The 20,202-nt window shown below is 48.3% G+C and overlaps 1 protein-coding gene across 1 annotated transcript in view; it reads right to left on the reverse strand.

Annotated features, from left to right (window-relative positions):
* Positions 1–5,366: 5,366 nt before the first annotated feature.
* PHLPP2 (PH domain and leucine rich repeat protein phosphatase 2) overlaps positions 5,367–20,202 on the reverse strand; it is a 30,223-nt gene continuing 15,387 nt past the window's right edge. The window contains exons 6-19 of the mRNA XM_044269575.1: positions 14,228–14,382; positions 13,992–14,138; positions 13,507–13,737; positions 13,228–13,427; positions 13,078–13,138; positions 11,539–11,634; positions 11,310–11,465; positions 10,550–10,750; positions 10,306–10,468; positions 9,975–10,105; positions 8,903–9,013; positions 8,634–8,828; positions 7,054–7,285; positions 5,367–6,962 (exon numbers count right to left, since the gene is read on the reverse strand). Of these exons, the coding sequence (XP_044125510.1) occupies positions 5,853–6,962; positions 7,054–7,285; positions 8,634–8,828; positions 8,903–9,013; positions 9,975–10,105; positions 10,306–10,468; positions 10,550–10,750; positions 11,310–11,465; positions 11,539–11,634; positions 13,078–13,138; positions 13,228–13,427; positions 13,507–13,737; positions 13,992–14,138; positions 14,228–14,382 (3,189 nt within the window). The 3' untranslated portion in view covers positions 5,367–5,852. The remainder of the gene's footprint in view (positions 6,963–7,053; positions 7,286–8,633; positions 8,829–8,902; positions 9,014–9,974; positions 10,106–10,305; positions 10,469–10,549; positions 10,751–11,309; positions 11,466–11,538; positions 11,635–13,077; positions 13,139–13,227; positions 13,428–13,506; positions 13,738–13,991; positions 14,139–14,227; positions 14,383–20,202) is intronic.

Here is a 20,202-nt window from a genome sequence, read left to right on the forward strand (position 1 = left end):
AATGAACAGCGGTTTATTTTGGGGAAAGAGCATATATTTGACATTTCAGGGAAAACTGGGAAAATGTTGTTTTTTGTTTTTTCTTCAACACCAGCAAAGCCAAAAATCAAGAAATGTGTAAATTAAAACTTGTACATATATACATTATTGCTTTTGCTAAAATAAAAATGTACAAATAATGGCTTTAGAGGTTGTAATTTCTTTGGCTTCCCCCAGGGGGCAGTGTCTGTAAAAAGAACCCCCACCAGTGCAAGATCAGACGCATTTCATAAACCTGTTTCTGCTTACAAATCTACACTATTCAGAAGGGATCGAGATGCTTATAAAGCTTGGTTTCAGTCCTTTGCTAAATTCATGCTTTGTGCAGCAGGGAAGGCAGTTTAATGCCTATCCCATGATATAATCACGATGAAATGTATTAACGCCTTTTATGCAGTGCTCAAAAAATGCAGTAGGGGACAGAAGTCCACACTTTCTCCTAAAACCCTCTTTGGACAAACAGGTGGAAGTACCCAACCATTGAATAATAAAGGTGACACAAATTTCAGATCTGCAGGGGTGGGAAAGTAGGTGGAGCCACACTAGTGACTTCCCACTAGGTGACTATCACAGGAAGTCTTCCTCTACATACAGAAGTCTTAGAAGGAAGGGTACTTCTACATGATGGATTTGCTTCCCTGACGAGACAACCACATAGTGAAAGCCTGAACAAAGAGAAGGCAGCACCCTTTTTATTAGGGGTTATCCTATAAAAACTATTCCACGGGATAAATAATAAATTACAGATTGTGAGGGTCTGACCAAGAGAACGAGGAGTCCCCTCCCTGAATGGCACAGCAGTGTTCATGTCGGTCCACAAAATAAGAGATTCTGCCATTATTTTACTTTTTTTACATAGTTAATTGAGTCAGTATGATTTAAGACGACAACAAATTTATATAGTTTAATTAAAAGCCTTTAAAAAAAAATGCTGTTGCTGTCTAACTTATTTCAGTGGATGAAGCCTTGTGAGGGCTTGTCCTTTGTGGTGCGAGTTGTAGTTTTTTATTGGTACCATTGAGGGGTGAATGTCTTTTTGATTTTATTATTTTACATTTCATTATTTTGGGGAGGTGACCTCAAAAACAGCAATTCTGGTATTTTTTTTTTCATGGCGTTCACTTTGCAGGATAAATAAAGTTGTACTGTATGTTTCAGACATTTTGATTCCAATTAAGTTGATTTTTTTATGTTTAATATGTGAAACTTTTTAAATTTTCTTAATAAATCTGTTTATTATAATTTAAAAAGACACTTTTTTTTTTTTTCTTTTAGCCCCCTTAGGGGACTTGAACATATAATGACTTCTATAATGGGAGTACAAAGATGGCACGTCTGGGGAAGGGACATTGACTAGGTCCCTGGCTGCCATGTCAACCTCTGTCATCGTCCCCCAATGATTGCATTGAGATGTCTGGGGGACAAATGGAGACCCCTCCATGTCTAACTGCTCAGATGCCACGGTTGCTATTGACTGCATTATACATCTGGGATTGGTGTTATCTCCGATCCTGGACTTTGTGAGGGCGTTAACTGTCTAACACAGTTCGCAATTAGGGTGTATGGAGCGGACTCGGCTCTATCCACCACATGCCTGTGATATAGGTGTACGCTAAGGATTAAATGTGTAGTACCACAAAATGTACTGTGATGAAACTGTTGTAATTTGTTCTAAAAAATGGTAAAGTACTGCTGGTTTCACCCAAAGTTTAGTCTGAAAAAATAAAAAAAAACTGTCCTCCTAACAGTGTTTTCCTAATAAAAACAGGCAAGGATGAGAGCATGGGGTGAAGTAAAGAAAGCGAAAATGACAACTTAGAGGGGTTGGCCCCTTTCCTATAAATATACTGCATCAGACGTCTATTGTAGAAGTGGAAAAACCTGTTTATTTCCTAAGGTTCAATTCCAGCACAGTTTCATGTTCTCTGTTTGCTGCCCTGGACGTAAACAATCAGATTTCTCCTGATAAGCCCATGTCCAAGTGATGTCATGTCCTAGATGGGTCACCTGACCAACCTGTCCATGACTGAATGTACGCTCCTGCTCCTCTGTCTCTTATGCACAAGGCCCAAATCCAGGGACCAGGGTCATGCACAGTAGAAACCTACATAATCCACTGCCGCCCCCGTCCATTTAGGATGAAATATTGGCACAAGTGCAGTAAGAGTAAGCCCCAAAACACTGCGCATGCGCTGATAAATTGTCCTGGCTGCTCAATAGATAGGGAGGTAGTGGATTAGGTAAGTTTCTACTGCGCATGCTCTGGGAGAGCGCATATAGCCATGGATGGATTAGTCGGGGGTCGACATCAGTTGGACGTGCTGCGGCCCTTGTCTGGGGCAAATCTGGTTATAAGAACATGGAGCTGAGCCAGAATTGGAAATATAAGAAAGGTACAGGTATTTCCACAGCTACGCCATATGTCTAATGCAATATATTGAGAGGCGTTGTCCATGCACTAAAAAAGCTAGCGATCTGGTGTAGAGGTGAGCTATACCAGTATCTGCTGCGCTCGGGAGGACCTCCCCCACATAGCTTAAAAAAAAAATCCAAAAATTTGCACAATAATTATGTTTGTATGCCAGTAAACTGCGTACATCCGATGATATATTCACCCCCAGTCTGAGGCCCCTTTCACACAAATTAATCAATGTAGAGAGATGAACACCCAAAATGTCTAAAAGAAAAATGGTCTTGTCCTGGAGAAAAGTATTCTAAATCCATACACATTAATATGGAGTTTTACCCCACCACCCTTGGCTCTTCTGAATTTTTGCCCATTCATCCAGAAGAGCATTTGTGGAGGTCAGATGCTGATCTTGGAGGAGAGGGCCTGGCCACACTCTATGTTCTAGTTCAGGCATGCTCAACCTGTGGCCCTCCAGCTGTTGTAAAACTACAACTCCCACAATGACCTGCTGTAGGCTGTTGGAGCATGCTGGGAGTTGTAGTTTTGCAGCAGGTTGAGCATGCCTGTTCTAGTTCATCCTAAAGGTGTTGGCTAGGCTTGAGGTCAAGTTCTTCTACACCAAACTCCCCCCACCTTGCATTGTGGCACATTCATGCTGGAACTGAAAAGGACCTTCCCCAAACTCTTCCCACGAAGCTGGAAGCTTACAACTGTCCACGATGTCTTGGTTTCCCTTCACTGGAATTAAGGAACCTAGGCCAACCTCTTAAAGAACACCTCCATAGCATTACCCCTCCACCACCAAACAGGTAACATTCACCTGGCATTCACCAACAACACCAGGCTTGTCCATCAGACTGGCAGATGTAGCAACCAGTCACAGCACAGCTTTCATTTGGTATTTTCCATTGAAGAATGAAGGCCGCACAGTGATTGGTTGCTATGGGCAAGTTTTTATTTTAGACCAGTTTCATAAATTTACCCTGCAGAGTACAGATAAGGTGACCATGCATTGGTAGAGGCAGTGCTGACTCTCTCCAGGCAGATATCGTGGGACAGAACTAAGGCACTGGCCAGGGCCCGACTCCTCGATTCCCCACCAGTCTCAAGAAAGGTGGTCCCATTCTCCCATCCTGATGGGGTGATAGGTCGAGCATGCACCCTGCTGCTCTATTCAGCTCTTTGGGACGGTCAGAAATAGCTTGGCGAAGTATTCTCCTATAGAGAATGGAATGGCATCACGCTTGACCTGCCCACCCCATGAGGACAGGGAAATGGGACTCCCTTTCTTGGGATCAGTGTCTATCCCAGCGGTTGGATGCCCACCGATCAGATATCCTTTATCCTGAAGGAGATAAATTTAAAACATAGCACAACTCCCTTAAGACATGGCGGTCAAACATCTGATTTTTTCCCAACATGTATTGGACGTGGGCTTCGTGGCAGAAATTCAAGGAATTCCTTCTGCATCGACAACTTCTGTTTGTCCACACATGGATTAGTCCCAATCAATGTGGATTGCTTGCCACATGAAATCCACATCAAGAAGTGGCCTGTCTTCTCGATGCAGATTTCAAATCCATAGACACGGCAACGCGGATCGCTCTTGCACACAATGGGGGTGCAGAATACAAGACAAATCCCTGACCAAATCCTTTCCCAGTGTCTTCTCTGCCCATTGTCTCTGTAGAAAACTGGTGGTGGCAGAGGGAGAAATGAAGAAAACCCAAGTGTGCAAGGAGGCCTGAGACGGGGAAAGATGCAGCATCAGACACTGGATAACAGATACGACCCTCAAGGCATTTTCCAATATTATTAATATATAACCCCTAGGGCTATCTCACTGGAGCACAGAGATGTCCGAGTAGTCCTCCCACCCCCAACACAGAAATAAACACAGCAGCAACTTATGTAAAATTCATCAGGAGCGAGGGATGAAGGGACTCGCGCCTCAATGACATGACTGGACCCCTCTGCCGGTATCAAGCCAAAAATGAAAACACTAAGACAGCAAATTTGTCCTCCCCATTGGCGAGATTTTCTTGTGGCGACATGGCATCGACATTCAAACCAGGAATGACAATAGAAGTAGTGAGGACTCCGTGTATATCAGGGAGAGCCCTGAGCAGGCAAAGCATCATGGGGAAAAGTGGTCCAAGTACAGACTGTCCAATCCTTGCCAAGGTTCCTCGTTGGATTTGGACTCTGTCGGTTCATTCACAACCAAATGTCTGTAAAGCTAGACTTAAGACGCCAACTGGAGAAAGCAATGCAATCTGCAGTGTCACACATTGAAATTTATAAAGCGTTTAGTGCAAATCAGACAAATTTCTAGCAATATCGGACGTGGACCAGGCCACGGGATCTCTACAGTTTCTTCTGTTGCATCGGGCGGGGGTCTTTGCCCCCTCTCCCTCCCTTCCCAGGTACCATGAATCTAGTTCAAAGTGCATATAAAAAAAACAAATTGGCTCATGTCCGCTGGTTATAAACCTGGGAGACTCCTCTGGAGACGTTCACAGAGTCAGATGTAGACCCTACAGTATTATTATTTCATAATTTAGTCAATATCTTAAAAATATGACCCTCCACTAACGTAAATTCTACATGATATAACGGAGGCTCATATAGCTCAATCAATCGCCACACTTAGCGAATCTAATGGGAATGTACGATTCCTTGTTCTTGCTCCTCTAGTCACTTTGCAAGGTACCAAAAGTGCTAAGGTGTCTCATAAGCTGCTCGAGATTGATCAAGAATGGCTCAGGAAAAGCGACCACGACAGGAATATTCCCGCAGACAACCTTCATTCCAAGCTGCAAAGTGCATCAGTCGCTGCAAACTGTACAAATTCAGTAAAGTACTATGTAAATAAGCTACTCCGTGTCTAGGGGGGGGGGGGGGGGGGGGGCTCGGTTTCTGGGTATGCCACTTACCCCTGGGGTATTAAGATAGTTGGCTCTGACAGGGCAGAAAGACTGCTGTCCACGTTAGGACTCGTCAGTGTATTGTAGGGCAATCTGACCCCCCCCCCCCCCAAGACAAACGAGCTCCTCCTCCACTATATCTGGAAGGTGGATAAGTCATCTTCAAGTACCTCCACTGGATCACACCCTAGTTGGCTGCATCGTACCTTCAATGGGACCAAGTGGTTAAAAAATATAAATATCTGGATTAGATTCACATTTGTTCATTGGCTCAACAACCAGGACTTAAATTCATTAATAAATTAAAAAACAAAAACAAAACAAAAAACATTTGGCTCCGAATGGGGGAAGGTACAAGAGGTATGTTGTGATTGGCAAATCCATCTGCCGCACGTTACAGGAGTGAGAATTGAGAAATGTGCAATTTTGGGGCCAGTTGATGTGGCCCCGCCACCGAAGTTCTTGGGTTCGCCCGGTCACAAAGCAGTATCATATTCCTCAAGGGCATTGGCTCTTTCTTCGGCTCCAGATTCTAAGTCATTCAACTGCTGCCGAACGTCGTTTTCCAGATGCGGAGGAACTACGAAGCGATCCTCGGGTTCCAGCTGTGAAGGTGCAGAGAAGTAGCCAGTTTTTCTCTTAGGAGCCTCAGAGGCAACCTCAATGAGGTTAAGGATTTCTTCCAAGGGCACAACAGACCCATTGGAGTGTTTCTTCCAATAGAGACAAGACCCGGAGGATGAAGAGGGTAGCTCGTCCTTCTCTTGGCCCGACGTTGCGCTGTGATTGATGCTGTTTTGCTGTAGGATCTGCACTGAAATTCCATCATCCTCCTCCAGTCCCTGAAACGTGCCCAGGGCAGAAGGCTCGGGGGAGTGCTGCCTGCTGCAGTGAATATCCACCTCTACTTCCACCCTGCTGCCAGTATGAAGGCCCTCAGCCTGCAGGTCGTCATCACTGTCCAGACCATTCTCCGACTGGTTGCTGGAGAAAGTGGCACAAGATGGCTGCCGTTGAAAAGTGCTGGCAGAAGGAACCGGATGGAGACTGCACCGCCGTTCTGGCCTGAGGATGAGGCCTCCATCTATTCCAGCCATGGCGTGTTCATCGGAGGCTGTGGAGCCCACCTCGCTGCTCACCTCAGATACCGACATCTCGCTGCTGAACTCCGAGGCAATGCCGCTACTAGAAGATGGCGTCACTGAGTCTGGAGATTCCTTTGTGGCAGGTGTGGAAGGTAAGCCGGATGGACTGGGTAAAGTCAGAGTATGCATTTCACAAGTGCAGGTATCCTCTCCAATATTAAGACAAACCACTAGGGCGGCGACGTTATCCTGGCAACCATAGCTTTGTGCTAAAGTGCAGAGCCTCTTAGCAGCTGAAAGCGGGTCTGGCAAGTGCCGAATGGTCTGTACGGCTTCCATTACTGGCATGTACTCCCACAATGCTTTGTTCCCAAGAATCAGCAGCTCGTCCTGCACAGTAAGCGGTAACTTTGTGATATGAGGTTCAGGAAGCACCCATGGGTGTAGATATGTGCAGCCAAGCATACGAGTGCAGCAGGTTACGCCATTCACCTTATTATCCTGCAAAACAAAAAAAATACTCCTGAATTTCTTGGCAGTGAAGACAAAAAACCTCTAGACCTTCAAGGAGAAACATAAAACCATGACTCACCTCTGTGATAATCGCCTTCTGCTCCTTGATCCTCAGAAGATCTTCCGGGCAGTGCTCAATGCTGAACGTGCGGGATAAAACCAACGGCTGCCCGCTTCGGCACAACACGGCCTGACATGTCCCCACGTTGGCTACCGTCAAAGAGAAGTTGTTGCTGTGCTCAGGTGCTGTGTGTCCGATGTAACACAAGAGGGCGGAAGAACCGAGTTTCTGACCTGCAGTCCCCAACTTCCTAATGGGAGAAGAAACAGGCAGCAAGAGCCCAACATCCCCAGGGTTATTAGAGGGTTAACAAGGTGTCACATTGGGGGAGACTTATCAAAACTGGTGCAAAGGGAAAGGCTTAGTTGTCCATAGCAGCCAATCAGATTCCACTTTTCAGAGCTTCTTTGGAAAATGAAAACTAGAACCCGATTGGCATGCGCAATTTAGGCTACTCTCACACTTGTGGTAGCCTTTTCCAGCAGGATGTTCAGGCAGGGGAATAGCCTGCCGAATCCATGCTACCGCAAGTCCACCGTACCGCCGCCTCCACTCCGGCCCCAGTCACTATAATGGGGGCAGGCCGCAGCACGGCAAACATGCCGAGAGGTGACCGGAATAAAACTACAGCATGCTGCGGTTTTTGTCCGGCCGTCTCTCGGCACAGTGGACTTGCGGTAGCACGGATTCGGCAGGCTGTTCCCCCCCCCCCCCCCCCCCCGAACAGCCTTCCTGGAGAGGGCTACGGCAAGTGTGAAAGCTGCCTCGGCCAGTTTTCCTTTTTTGATAAATCTCCCCCATTGTGTTTTTAACAATATAGTTTGAAAACTAGTGGAAATATACATCTCATATCCATCTTATTATCTAACTGCTTCTCTCTCTCCATCTATCCTTGTATTCATCCTGTCCATCAACCCACCTGCCTGATCGTCCCTCTGTCCATTCAGCCTGTCCTTCCCTTCCATCAAGCTGGTCCTTCCATCTATCCATTCCGTCCGTCCTGTCCTTTCATCTGTACATTAATCCAACCCATCCATTCAACTAGCCCATCTGTCCACCCATCCCTGCAACCCTCCTGTCTGTCCGTCCATCCTTCCAACCCATCTGTCCATTAAGCCTGTCCTTCCAGCCATCCATCCAACCCATGCATCCATCAAGAATGTCCTTCCACCCATCCAACCTGCCTGTCCAACCATCCATCCAGTTAGTCCTTCCAACTGTACATCAATCCAACCCATCTGTCCTTCCACCCATCCATCCGTCTGCCCACCATCCAGTCTATCCACACATTCATCCACCCGTTATTACACTTTGTCAGGAGGTGCTGGCATAACTTTTTTTTTTTTTTTTCATCCATCTAGTTATCAATCCACTCATCAGTCTCTTTTTCCTCCAAAAATGTTTTTTCCATTCCAAAACAGATGGTCATGAGAGCGGAGATAAAATACAGAACCATTTTTGCAAACCGCTCCCTGTTCTCTTGTTCCGTCACATGCAGCATGGAGAGGTCTAACCTATCTGCCCCGAAGACATAAGAGGATGCACAGCACCAAACGCCGTCAGTGTGCACTAGTTAGCTGATAATTTAGGGCAGAGACCTGTGTGACACCAGGAACGTGTGGCATATGGACGTTGTATCACAGCTTGACTGCTGCACTTCTTCGAGAAGCACGTCTCCCATGGTGCACTGCAGCAGGCGCGGCACCTCCTCGTTTTTGTCTCCATCAAACATGCCGTACAGAGCCTCTACCCCTTCCGCGAAGTCACTGACCGCCAATGAAGACACACAGAGCCTGCGGGAGAGGAACCAACATTACTGCAGGTCACCCCACAATGCCCACCGAACATGGATGGCAACAATACTCACTTATTCCTCTGGCCAGACATCTCAGCTAAGCCATGATTCCAGGGAATGGACGGCAGCGCCATCTCCGCGTTAGGCAGCGGCTTGTTGTCGGTTTTCAGGATGGGGATGTGACTGCAGGAAGAGGCAAGAAGGGTCCGTTAATAGATGGTGGCAGTGAAGCTAGCGCAGTAATGTGTTGGTCTTATGCATTGACCCCTCAGTTGTGTCAAGTGAACAAAACAACTGAAAGGCTCTTAAAAGGTAACTGCCCACGTTGCAGATTATGCAAAAAAAAAAATCCACAGATTTTTTTTTGGTGCAGAATATGGTACCAGCAAAATGAATGAGAGTTGCCAAATGTCATGTACAGAAATTGACCTGCCATATGGCTTTAAAAATGCAGCATGCCCGCTGTTTTGTGCAAGTCCATGCCGTCTGTATAGTGGTTTTCTCCATAGACTTTAATGGGGTTGTTACAATAAACAGAAAATTAAAACTGGCTAAAAAAAAACACACAAAAACCAAGATAAATAGTGCTGATTTATGTGTTTTTTACGTGGTTTTGTGCAGGTAGACTAAGAGTGTATTTAAAATCTGAACACCTTTTTTTGAATACATTATGTCTAGGCTGAGATATACGGTAAGTTACAGGCCCAGAACCTGAGGTTGCACTACTGAGAAATCCTGATGGCATGCCATCAGCTACAGTCCTGCTATGGAGACCATGTTTGTGGTCACTGTTCAAGCCATGTGAGTTGTAGATCTTTATGGTGACGGAATCTCTCAGTAGTGCAGCCTCAGGCATTGGGCGTGTAAGCTCACATGATCAGCACAGGAATAAGCTATTCCAAAACGGCTTTCACAATTTTGATGTACACCGCAGTTTCTTCCGGCCGGTCTCTACTAGTAGGTTACCTTTTAAATAGATTTGCCATCGTAGAGATTCGTTTTTTTTTTTTGTAAATTATAGTCCTGGTGTATTCTATGGCCTAGTTTCTACCGTTGCACTGATTTGTGAGCCTGACACTTTCCTGATTGACATCGTTCACGATGGGGCGTAGTGCAGCCTGCAGGACATTAGTGAAGTGAATACCTGAAGATGTCATGGAGCTGATGATCCAGGACCAGGTCATTGTTCCCTTTCAAGTCCAGCTCTTGCAGGGCGGGTGGCAGGGTATCGGGCGCCGGGATTTCCATCAGACTGTTACAGCTCAAGTCAACCAGCTGCAGGAACAAAGAGCAGCAACATCTCATGCCAGAGGCCGAGTCAGTGACAATGAGATGACACCATGTACACAAGTCTACAGCTGTAGCACAGCCTGCAGGGTAAGAGAGGGGGGAAGAGGAGAGATAATAGGGGATCAGAGCTAGAAGTGGAGAGCTAGGAAAGGTCTGATAGTGTAGGTTGTAGGCGGGGGAATGACCTGGATATGCGGCAGATGGAAAATCTCAGGAAACACGCTGATGCAGTTGGAGTGAGCGATGAGGGTGTGCAGATGTCTGAGGTTGGATACAGTGCTGGGGATGGACTTTAGGCGGTTTCCACTTAGGTTCAGCTCCTCCAAATGCTCCAGTTTGTTCAGTTTGCTGGAAGACAAGACTCCAGGTTGGTTTAAGGTGAATTCACTAGTCAAGGATTTACAAGGCTGCTGTTTAACACCGTCTCACCTGGCGGGGAAGGTCTCCAGTTGGTTATAAGCCATGTGCAAGATCCTGAGGTTCACGTGTATGGTCAAGAACGGGACGTACTGATCGGTCAGCTGGTTGTTGGTTAGGTAGAGGACTTGCAGCCTAGTTCCGCTCTCCTCTCCACTACACATGGATGGCAGGGACTCCAGTGCATTTGCAGATGCATTAAGAAACCTGAGACTGAAGAAATGCAAACAGTGTCAAAGCATTAAAAATGTATGCTATTTACGCCGGTTTTCTCTTCGTTTCCTCCCTGCGCTGCCGGAGGATTCACCTTCCCGTAAATTAGGCACACCTCCAGCAGTCCATGCGTCTGGAGTATACAGTAAATTTGCAAAAGCGGAAGTCCCGGCTCAGCTCCCGTCATTCCTAAGTGGCGAGAATAGCAAAAAAATATTGTCGCACGGGCATTTAAAAAGCCTCAAAAAGGGATCTTGCAACTATTATTATGCCAAAAACTGCCATAAATTTTTTTGTAAATGTCCTCTATTGAGTTTTGCCTGGGTTAGGGTGTATTCACACTGTGTTTGCAGTGCACTTTTAGCATATGCCATGAAAGCTCCCAGCATTTATGCATTTATATTAAACTTCTCCTCAGGCCTTCAATCACCTCCGACAAGTCAGTATATGGTGGAATACCATATTTCTTTTTTTTCTGCATAGCAATGTGATCAACTACACTGTAGTCGCTAGGAAATCGGGTAAGAATGCACCCTTACAAACCTGTGTGGACACTCACTTTAAAGCTACAGAGAACAAGAAGTCAGGAAGGTGTCTCAGTAGATTGTGCTGGACATCCAGACTTTCGAGAGGGATGCAATCAGTAGGACACGGCAGGTTCCTCAGCTGGTTGTGTCCGAGGAGCAGCTTCCTTAACTTGGGACACCCCATTACCCTATAGGAAAGGTACATGTTTAGCAACAGCCTCTCCAATTGTAACCTGCAATAAGGTGAATTTCCACAATTACCTTAAGGGGATTTCTGTCAGTAGGTTCCAGCTGAGATCTACAGCTTCCAGCCTCTTGGCTTCACAAACACAGTCTGGCACTGACGTTAAGCAGTTCCTTAGGCAAAGGAGATAGCTTTATTACATATTCTTCATGGCTGTATGTTCTGGAGTGGATTGGGGTTGGGGGGGGTTTGATGCTGACACCCGTGGAAGCAGAAGGAGTAGGTACAGACTATAGCCATGGTTGGATTTTAACTCATGGCCCCCCAATGCTGCAGTGCTTAAAGGGCATCTGTCAGCAGTTTTGTACCTATGACACTGGCTGACCTGTTGCTTGGTGGCTGAAGGCATCTGTGTCCGCATTGCTGAGAAAAATGATGTTTTAATATATGCTAATGAGCCTCTAGGAGCAACGGGGGTGTTGCCATTACACCTAGAGGCTCAGCTCTCTCTGCACTTTGACATGACCAGGCATTATAAATGTCATCACACCTGGTCCTGTCAATCAAAGTGCAAAGGGCGCGGTAGCTGCAGAGAGAGATGAGCCTCTAGGTGTAATGCCAACGCCTCCGTTGCTCTCAAAGGCTCATTTGCAGATATTAAAACTTCATTTTACTCAGCAATGTGGGCACATATGAACATGGGACCGACACAGGTGTCCTGAAAGACACTGTAATTGTGTTTCACGTATTATGTGCTTGTGCCGGAGATTCCACAAAGTCGCATAGGGAGTGGGAGGTCACAGCAGACCTCGGAGAGCGGACTCCTCCAAGAAGGAGGTCAGTGCAGTGTAGTAAGTTATGTGAGGTAGAAGCAACAACTCAGCAGCCATTGTGGAGAGTTATCTAGACCCCAGAGATAGTTCCATGCACCAGCCTATAGAAGGGAAAAATTACAGAAGATCCAGGCAATTCAGAGAGAGAGAGTGAGAATATTGGCAAAGGAAGGTAATTGTCATTTATCAGGCTTTAGCCTCCTCTGCATTTGGTGGAGAGATTCCAAGCTACCAGCTGCCCACCATAACTAAAGGCCGAAGGGCACTGTCCACAGAACCAATGTATAGATGGTGCATCCCTCCAGCCTGGAGAAACAAGAGAAGAAGATTGATTGCAAGAGAGGAAAACAACCCCTTATGCAACTTTTGGGAACTACTCTGAACAACGGCTCCAGGCTCCCTTGCTGTAAATGACTTTTGTGCACATTGATGACCTTCATTAAAATACTGTGAATTTCTTAAGAGAACTGGTCTCCTTATTGTGCCAGCCAGTCACCTACTTGCCCCCAAGGGTGCTGGAGTCACAAAGACATCAGGGACCCCGGACCTAAAACCCATACAACCAATGGCACCTTGACTACCATCTGGCAGGGGAACCCCTTTAACCCAGAGAATGCCCCGAAGGAATGTGGAGCCTTCCTTCTCTTCACTGCATGCCAACCCAGGGAGCTGCAGAAACGTGAGTAGAGACTAGTTGCCACACTCACTCACAAATGCAACAGGTCAGCCAGTTTAGTACACTTAGCAGTGCCCATGCCAGAGCTGCAACACCCATACACTTACCTGGACAAGTCTAAAGAAACCAGCTGGGAAGGAGTCAGGTATACATTCACCAAGGTCAACTCTACAAAAAAAAAGACAAGGATGCAATGTGAGGCGTGCAGATGGCGGCACACAGGAGGTGCAGCAGCAGCTATGGAGGTAGTGACGTACGGTTGGACGCAGCATAAACTGCTCTCAGGGAGAAGCCGCAGAGAATCAGCTCCTTCATCTGGTTGCGTTCGCAGTGCAATTGTTCTAAGTTCCCCAAGCATCTGAGGTCCAGGGCCGTCAGTTGGTTGTCTCGTACATCAAACTGGGTGACGTTGTCTATTCCCTCCAAGGTGCCGATGACTTGTGTAAGATGATTCATCCTATGGAGGAGGAAGGTTTATAGTCACCGAGGCAATAAACCCATTCCCAACATCACCCACCGACGCTGCCAGAGCTTACCTCAAGTCTACGGACTTCAAGTGCGGCATGTTGTATAAAGTCTGAAGACTTAAAGACTCCATTCGGTTCCCAGCCATGCACAATTTGTCCACTGAGCCAAGTCTCTCAAACACAGGGGGTATGCTACTCAGATTGTTGAATGACAGGCCCAAGCAGGAGAGCTGCTGGAGACATCCAAGCTCTTCTGGTAATGACGTCAAGCAGTTCCCATCAAGGTTTAGCGTCTGCAGGCTGCATGTAAGTAGCGAGAATACATAGGATACATTAGATATTCATCTAAGCTGGTAGGGCTTCAGGTTCGGTGGGTGAGGTTATAGGGTGCCAAAAAGGGGGTCAGTGTGTACATATGGTGCCAATACTCAAACGTGGGGACCAATGGCTACACAACATAGGAGCTATGGACTCAAGGACATGGCCAGTGTGTTGCTCCACAGCTGCAGTGTCTTCATAATTTCTTAACATATCACAATGTATGAAGACCTGACCTGAGCATCTGCCCAACTTGGGGTGGTAAGTGCGTCAGCCCGTTACACGACACGTTCAGCTCCGTAAGCGTGGTGATCTCGCATAACTGGAGGGGGAAGTCTCCCAGCTTGTTTTGTGACAGGTTCAGAACTCTCAGTTGAGAAAACCTTGAGAGGAACACAAAGAACGTCATGAACGTCAGCCTTCTCCAAGACTCCATCACCGATGGTTGTGTCTTAACGAAATTTGGACAAACCTGGCTAAACTGGTCACCCCGGCTGCGCTGTCCAGCTGCAGGAAGTTGTGACGGAGGTTGAGGTTGGTGATGTCCTGACAGTAGAACAGGTGCTCGGGAATCTCCTTCAGGCTTTGACACGAGAGATCTACAGTGCTTAGTCTCTGCGATACAACCTACAATGAAATAAGACTGAGATAGTAATTCAGAACATAGGTGATCAATCTGAAGAACGTGTACCCCCGGGGGGATAGCCCTGACCTCATGCTGTGCTCCTAATAGGCACAGTGCATGAGGGTACTATGAGGTACTTTATTTAAGGAGTACCAGGCTGGATTAGGGTCGTTGACAGCCATTATGAAATAAACTGATAAACCGATTCATAAGCCATCCCAACAGGGCGCAAAGGCCAATGACTTCACTGGTGTCTTCTATATTGCAGACATCAACAAACTGATTTGGATTATTGTAAATTGATCAGCTTATTGGGGTCATGGTGTACAAACATTACTTATGTACTGACCCTGAGTTACATCCTGTATTATACTCCAGAGCTGCACTCACTATTCTGCTGGTGCAGTCACTGTGTACATACATTACTTATCCTGTACTGACCCTGAGTTACATCCTGTATTATACTCCAGAGCTGCACTCACTATTCTGCTGGTGCAGTCACTGTGTACATACATTACTTATCCTGTACTGATCCTGAGTTACATCCTGTATTATACTCCAGAGCTGCACTCACTATTCTGCTGGTGGAGTCACTGTGTACTTACATTACTTATCCTGTACTGATTCTGAGTTACATCCTGTATTATACTCCAGAGCTGCACTCACTATTCTGCTGGTGCAGTCACTGTGTACATATATTACTTATCCTGTATTGATCCTGAGTTACATCCTGTATTATACTCCAGAGCTGCACTCACTATTCTGCTGGTGGAGTCACTGTGTACATACATTACTTATCCTGTACTGATCCTGAGTTACATCCTGTATTATACTCCAGAGCTGCACTCACTATGTACATACATTACTTATCCTGTGCTGATCCCGAGTTACATCCTGTATTATACTCCAGAGCTGCACTCACTATTCTGCTGGTGCAGTCACTGTACATACATTACTTATCCTGCACTGATCCTGAGTTACATCCTGTATTATACCCCAGAGCTGCACTCACTATTCTGCTGGTGGAGTCACTGTGTACATACATTACTTATCCTGTACTGATCCTGAGTTTTACAGAAAGACACGGAGGCTCATATTGCTATCTTCTTCTTTACTTTCCACCAATAGCAGCAAAGAAGAAATTTACATAATCATAACAACAAAGGATCCTCCCCTCTCAGATCCTATATCAATCGGCTCCTCTTCAGAATCCTCCTCTCTTTCTTTGCTGCTCCACCAGCTAAGTACACCTGCATTTCTCTTGTCATGTTGCTATATTGCTGTGTTTCTTGTAGGATTGTTTGTCTGCGCTGCTTCATCTAGGGTGACTAACCCTTATGTGCAGCGCTTCCTGGTGGGTTATTTCCCCACTGTTTTTTATCCCCCTTTAGGTTCTGTATTTGCCTTCAGTTATCACTGTCCCCATTTTGGCCTGTGTTTCATTTTCATCCCCTTGCCACACTCCGTTTCTGCGCAGCGTTCCCCTTCAGTTTTCACTGTCCCCATTTTGGCCTGTTTTTCATTTTCATCCCCTTACCACACTCCGTTTCTGCGCAGCGTTTCCCCTTCCCGACCGCTTGTCTCTACATCGGGAGGCGGGGCCTCCCTCCCCGTCTTCCTCGCTTCACTCTGCCCGCGATTCGGGCCTTGCTCCCCGGCCGGCCGCGAGATCTCGCGACATCTCGGCGGCCATCTTGGATGACGCGATTGTCCCGCGAGATCTCGGCGGCCATTTTCGTTTTCTTGGTCGCGATTTCTTGTGGGCAGTTCATACCCTGCGTTCCCTGCTTGCTGCTCCTGCCGCCCTCGTTCTTCTAGCTGCGCCCCCCCCCCTGTATTGTGGTACCTTGCGCTGTGCGTTACTAGGCTAGTCATTGCTTAGTTACGTCCCCCTTACTTGCGGCCAGTTATTTTCAGGTCTGATTACCTCATCATGTCCCACCCTGCCCAGTCTCCCACTAATGCCCCCCCCCTCTTCTCCTGAGGATCATAGGGCACCTGGGGAGGGTGCACAGGCACAGGATTTTCTGCGCTCTGTGTCTGATGCTGTCATGGCTGCCATGGGCTCCATGACCACCATTCTGTCCCAGAGCATTACCTAGGCGCTATCTGCGCAGCCTACAAGAGTAGCTCTGCAGGATACCCAGAACACACCGCAGCCTACCTGTATTGAGCCTCCTGTTTCTCAGGAGAACTTGACTGGTGCGCATCCTGCCACCCAAGGTAACGTGCATAGTTCACGTGCAAGGGCCTCATCACGCCAGGCAGAACGGGCGCGAACATGGAAGTGCGCTAGAGCACAATCCCCTAATATGTCTGACTCAGACAGAGCATCGGACGAGGAGGCTTTTGCGGATGTGGATTATGTGTCAGAGGAGGATATTTCTCCCCCATTTGAGGGCCCCTCAGTTTCCGCTCCTGCGGCCTCCTCTGCCAAGGACGTTGCGTCCTCCTCCGCCATGTGTCGGTCAGACATTCTGCTGGACTCAGCGGGTGAACCTATGTTCAACCCCGACACTTTGCATCATCGGCGGAGTGGCTTCCCACTGAACAGGTGGGTAGCTATTTGGAGCACTGGGTGCGTCGCCCCCTGAGCTGTGAAACACGGAACAAACTTAGGGCCAAGTGCCCCAGGCCACTAGACCCCATTAAGGTGTGTGACACCCCTGTGGTGGACCCCAAGATGTCTCAGTTTTTGGCCAAAACTGGTTGGAACCCTTAAAAGGGCCTGGACTCAGCCCTGCACAGCTGCCAGGATAAAGTGCTGGATATCTTCGGCCCGCTGGCCGAGATTTTCGAACTAGCTGAGGTAGCTAGGACTGAGGGCTCCCCTATTGACCCTGAAGAGTTGCGGGGTTGGACCCAAAGGGCGATCTGCATCTCTGGGAATGCCAACACCACTTTGGCAATCAAAGGCGTAAGGCCATTTTGTTTAAAATTGATCCCAAGTTGTCAAATTTGGCGCGCACAGAAGCGGGTAAGGACGCCCAGGGTCTCCTGTTCGGCGATTCCTTTATTAAGATATGGGGCAATTTGTTGGCACCTTCACCGTGCTAGACAAGGCCCAATAATCCATGCGCAGGGTATTTCAGGGACGGGTCTCTAATCGGGCCGGCAGTAGCAGGGGCTACCTGTCCGGCCATGCAAACTTTCAGGCCCGTGCCGCAGGTAGAGGTTCCTTTGGTCAGCGACCTCCCTTCCAGGGTCAACGCGACCCATCTCCTTTCTTCTCGTCCAGAGGAGGCCAGTGGCGATCGCGCTCCTTCAGAGGCAACCCGACCTCTCGCAGACCCTTCGGTAAGTTCTCCTCTGATTGGGGATTCTATGGCCCCTTGTGTAGGGGGCAGACTCCATCTTGTTTCTCATGTTTGGAGCCTCATCACATCAGACCCATGGGTGCTGACCACAGTCAGTTTTTATTTTTATTTTTTTGTATAGAGCTCACGGGGTCCCGTGCATGCTTCCCCTCCCCCCCTGCCCATACCAATGTCGCGCCCGGATTGCGCACTAGTAGATTCGGAGCCCTGTATACGGTGGTGCGCTACCGTCATTTCAAAATGGAGGGGATTCACCTCCTTCGAGATCTTTTGACACCAGGAGATTGGATGGTAAAGCTGGATCTAAAAGATGCTTACCTGTCAGTCCCGGTGGACCCTCGTTCCAGGGACCTTCTCCGGTTCTTTTGGAGAGGAGGGATCTGGAGGTTCACTTGTCTCCCGTTCGGGTTGTCTTCGGCTCCTTGGTGCTTCACCGAACTGCCGCGTCCGGTCGTGTCATGGTTGAGAAGTCGGGGTGTTCGCCTCATCATTTACCTGGACGACATCCTCCTGATGCACGAATCCAGGGCGGGTCTTCTGGAACATCTGCAGTGGACGGCGGACCTACTGACGGACCTCGGTTTCCTCCTCAACGCGGAAAAATCATGCCTCATCCCATCGCAGAGGATGGAGTTTCTGGGCTTTAGGGTGGATTCGTTCTCGGAATCCCTCAGCCTTCCAATGACGAAGTTACGTGCGATCCGCAAGGAGTTGAGACATGCTCGTCTTGTCCCTCACCTTTCATTATGTCACCTGGCCCGCATCATTGGACTCCTAGCATCTTCAATTCGGGCCGTGTTTCCAGCGCCGTTGCACTACCATGCTCTCTAGAGGCTGAAGATTGCGCATCTTCGGATCGGTGCCTCCTTTGCGGACGTGGTGGTCTTGGACTCGGAAGCCCGGGAGGAGTTGCGTTGGTGGATCGCCAATCTGTGTGGAATGGCAGGGCGATCTTCGGCTTCCTTCCGGAGTTGACCATCGAGTCGGATGCGAGCCTCCAGGGATGGGGGTCTCATTGCAACGGAGTCTCCACGGGAGGATCTTTGTCGGCGGAGGAGTCTCTCCTCCACATCAACGCCTTGGAGCTCCTGGCCGGTTCCTTCGCGGTCAGGAGTTTTTCCAGTGGGATCGCCAATGCATGCATCAGGCTGCGGATGGACATCGTCTCGGCAGTCCGTTACGTCAACCGGTTGGGAGGTACCCACTCGGCAACCTTGGCGCGGTTAGCCAAGGAGTTTTGGTCGTCTTGCCTCTCCAGGGACATCAGGGTGCAGGCGGAATACCTGCCGGGTCTGAGCAACGTCTGGAACTCTCGCTACCTGTCGGATGGCAGCGATTGGCAGTTGGATCCGGAGGTGTTCTCGGCGATTTCGGACATGTGGGGCCTGATGACCATCGATCTCTTTGTTTCTCGGCTCAACCGGCAACTCACCCGGTTTTACAGTTGGCGTCCGGATCCGGAAGCAGTGGCGGTGGACGCGTTCCTCCAAGACTGGTCGACTTCCCGCCTTTACGCTTTTTCCCCGTTCGCAATGATCCCGCGGACTCTCCTTCGGGTTCGTCGCCGTCGGGCGGATTTGGTACTGGTGGTCCCGTTCTGGGGGTCTCAAGTCTGGTATCCTACGTTGCTGGGGATCCTAGTGGAGGTACCTGTTCTTCTCCCGTCTCTCGTGGACCTCCTTCGCAACCCTCAGGATCTTCTCCTGCTCGGCGGTTCCCTTTGGCTGTTGGCGTGCCGGATCTCAGGACACCTGGAGCTGTCGATGGCATTTCGGAGGCGACTCGACAGTTACTGGACAACGCATGGGCTCCCGGCACCAGAAAGTGTTATCGGGCAGCCTGGAGAAATTGGGCTAGCTGGGGCTTGGAACGGGACTTGGATCCCGTTTCGGCACCTGTAGCTCACCTTTTACAGTTCCTCACCTCCCTTTTTGAGGCAGGTAAGGCGTACCGGACCATCAACCTCTTCAGGTCAGCTATTTCCTCTACCCATCAGGGTTATAAAGGCGTCCCTGCGGGTCAACATCCTTCGGTTTCTCACCTTTTGAGGGGTTCTCGGTTGGTGCGCCCTCCTCGGCCTCGTTTTTCGACTACCTGGGACGTCTCTCTGGTGTTTCCTTTTTGTCCTCTTGGCCGGAGAATTCGGCTCTCTCTTTGAGACAGTTGTCCGCTAAATTGTTGGCGTTGTTTTGTCTTATTTCTTGCAGACGGGTCTCGGATGTTCGGGCCCTCGACTTTGGCGCACGTTCTTTTACCCCGGAAAGGCGTCACTTTCAACATTTCGCGTCGCACCAGGACTTACATCAATTCTGTCTCCTATCCCAGTTTTCCTTCTGCTCTGATTTTGTGTCCTGTGGCTTGTCTGAGAGAATATGCGTCCAGGACTAGAGCCCATCGTTCTTCGATTGGAGGACGTTTTGCGGTTGGCTGATTGGTCTCATGTTACCACGTTTAGGGAATTTTATTTTCGTCCCCAGTCTCATTTGTTTTCTTCTATTATAGATC

Source organism: Bufo gargarizans, chromosome 10, assembly GCF_014858855.1.
Source record: "Bufo gargarizans isolate SCDJY-AF-19 chromosome 10, ASM1485885v1, whole genome shotgun sequence".
Taxonomy (NCBI): Eukaryota; Metazoa; Chordata; class Amphibia; order Anura; family Bufonidae; genus Bufo; species Bufo gargarizans.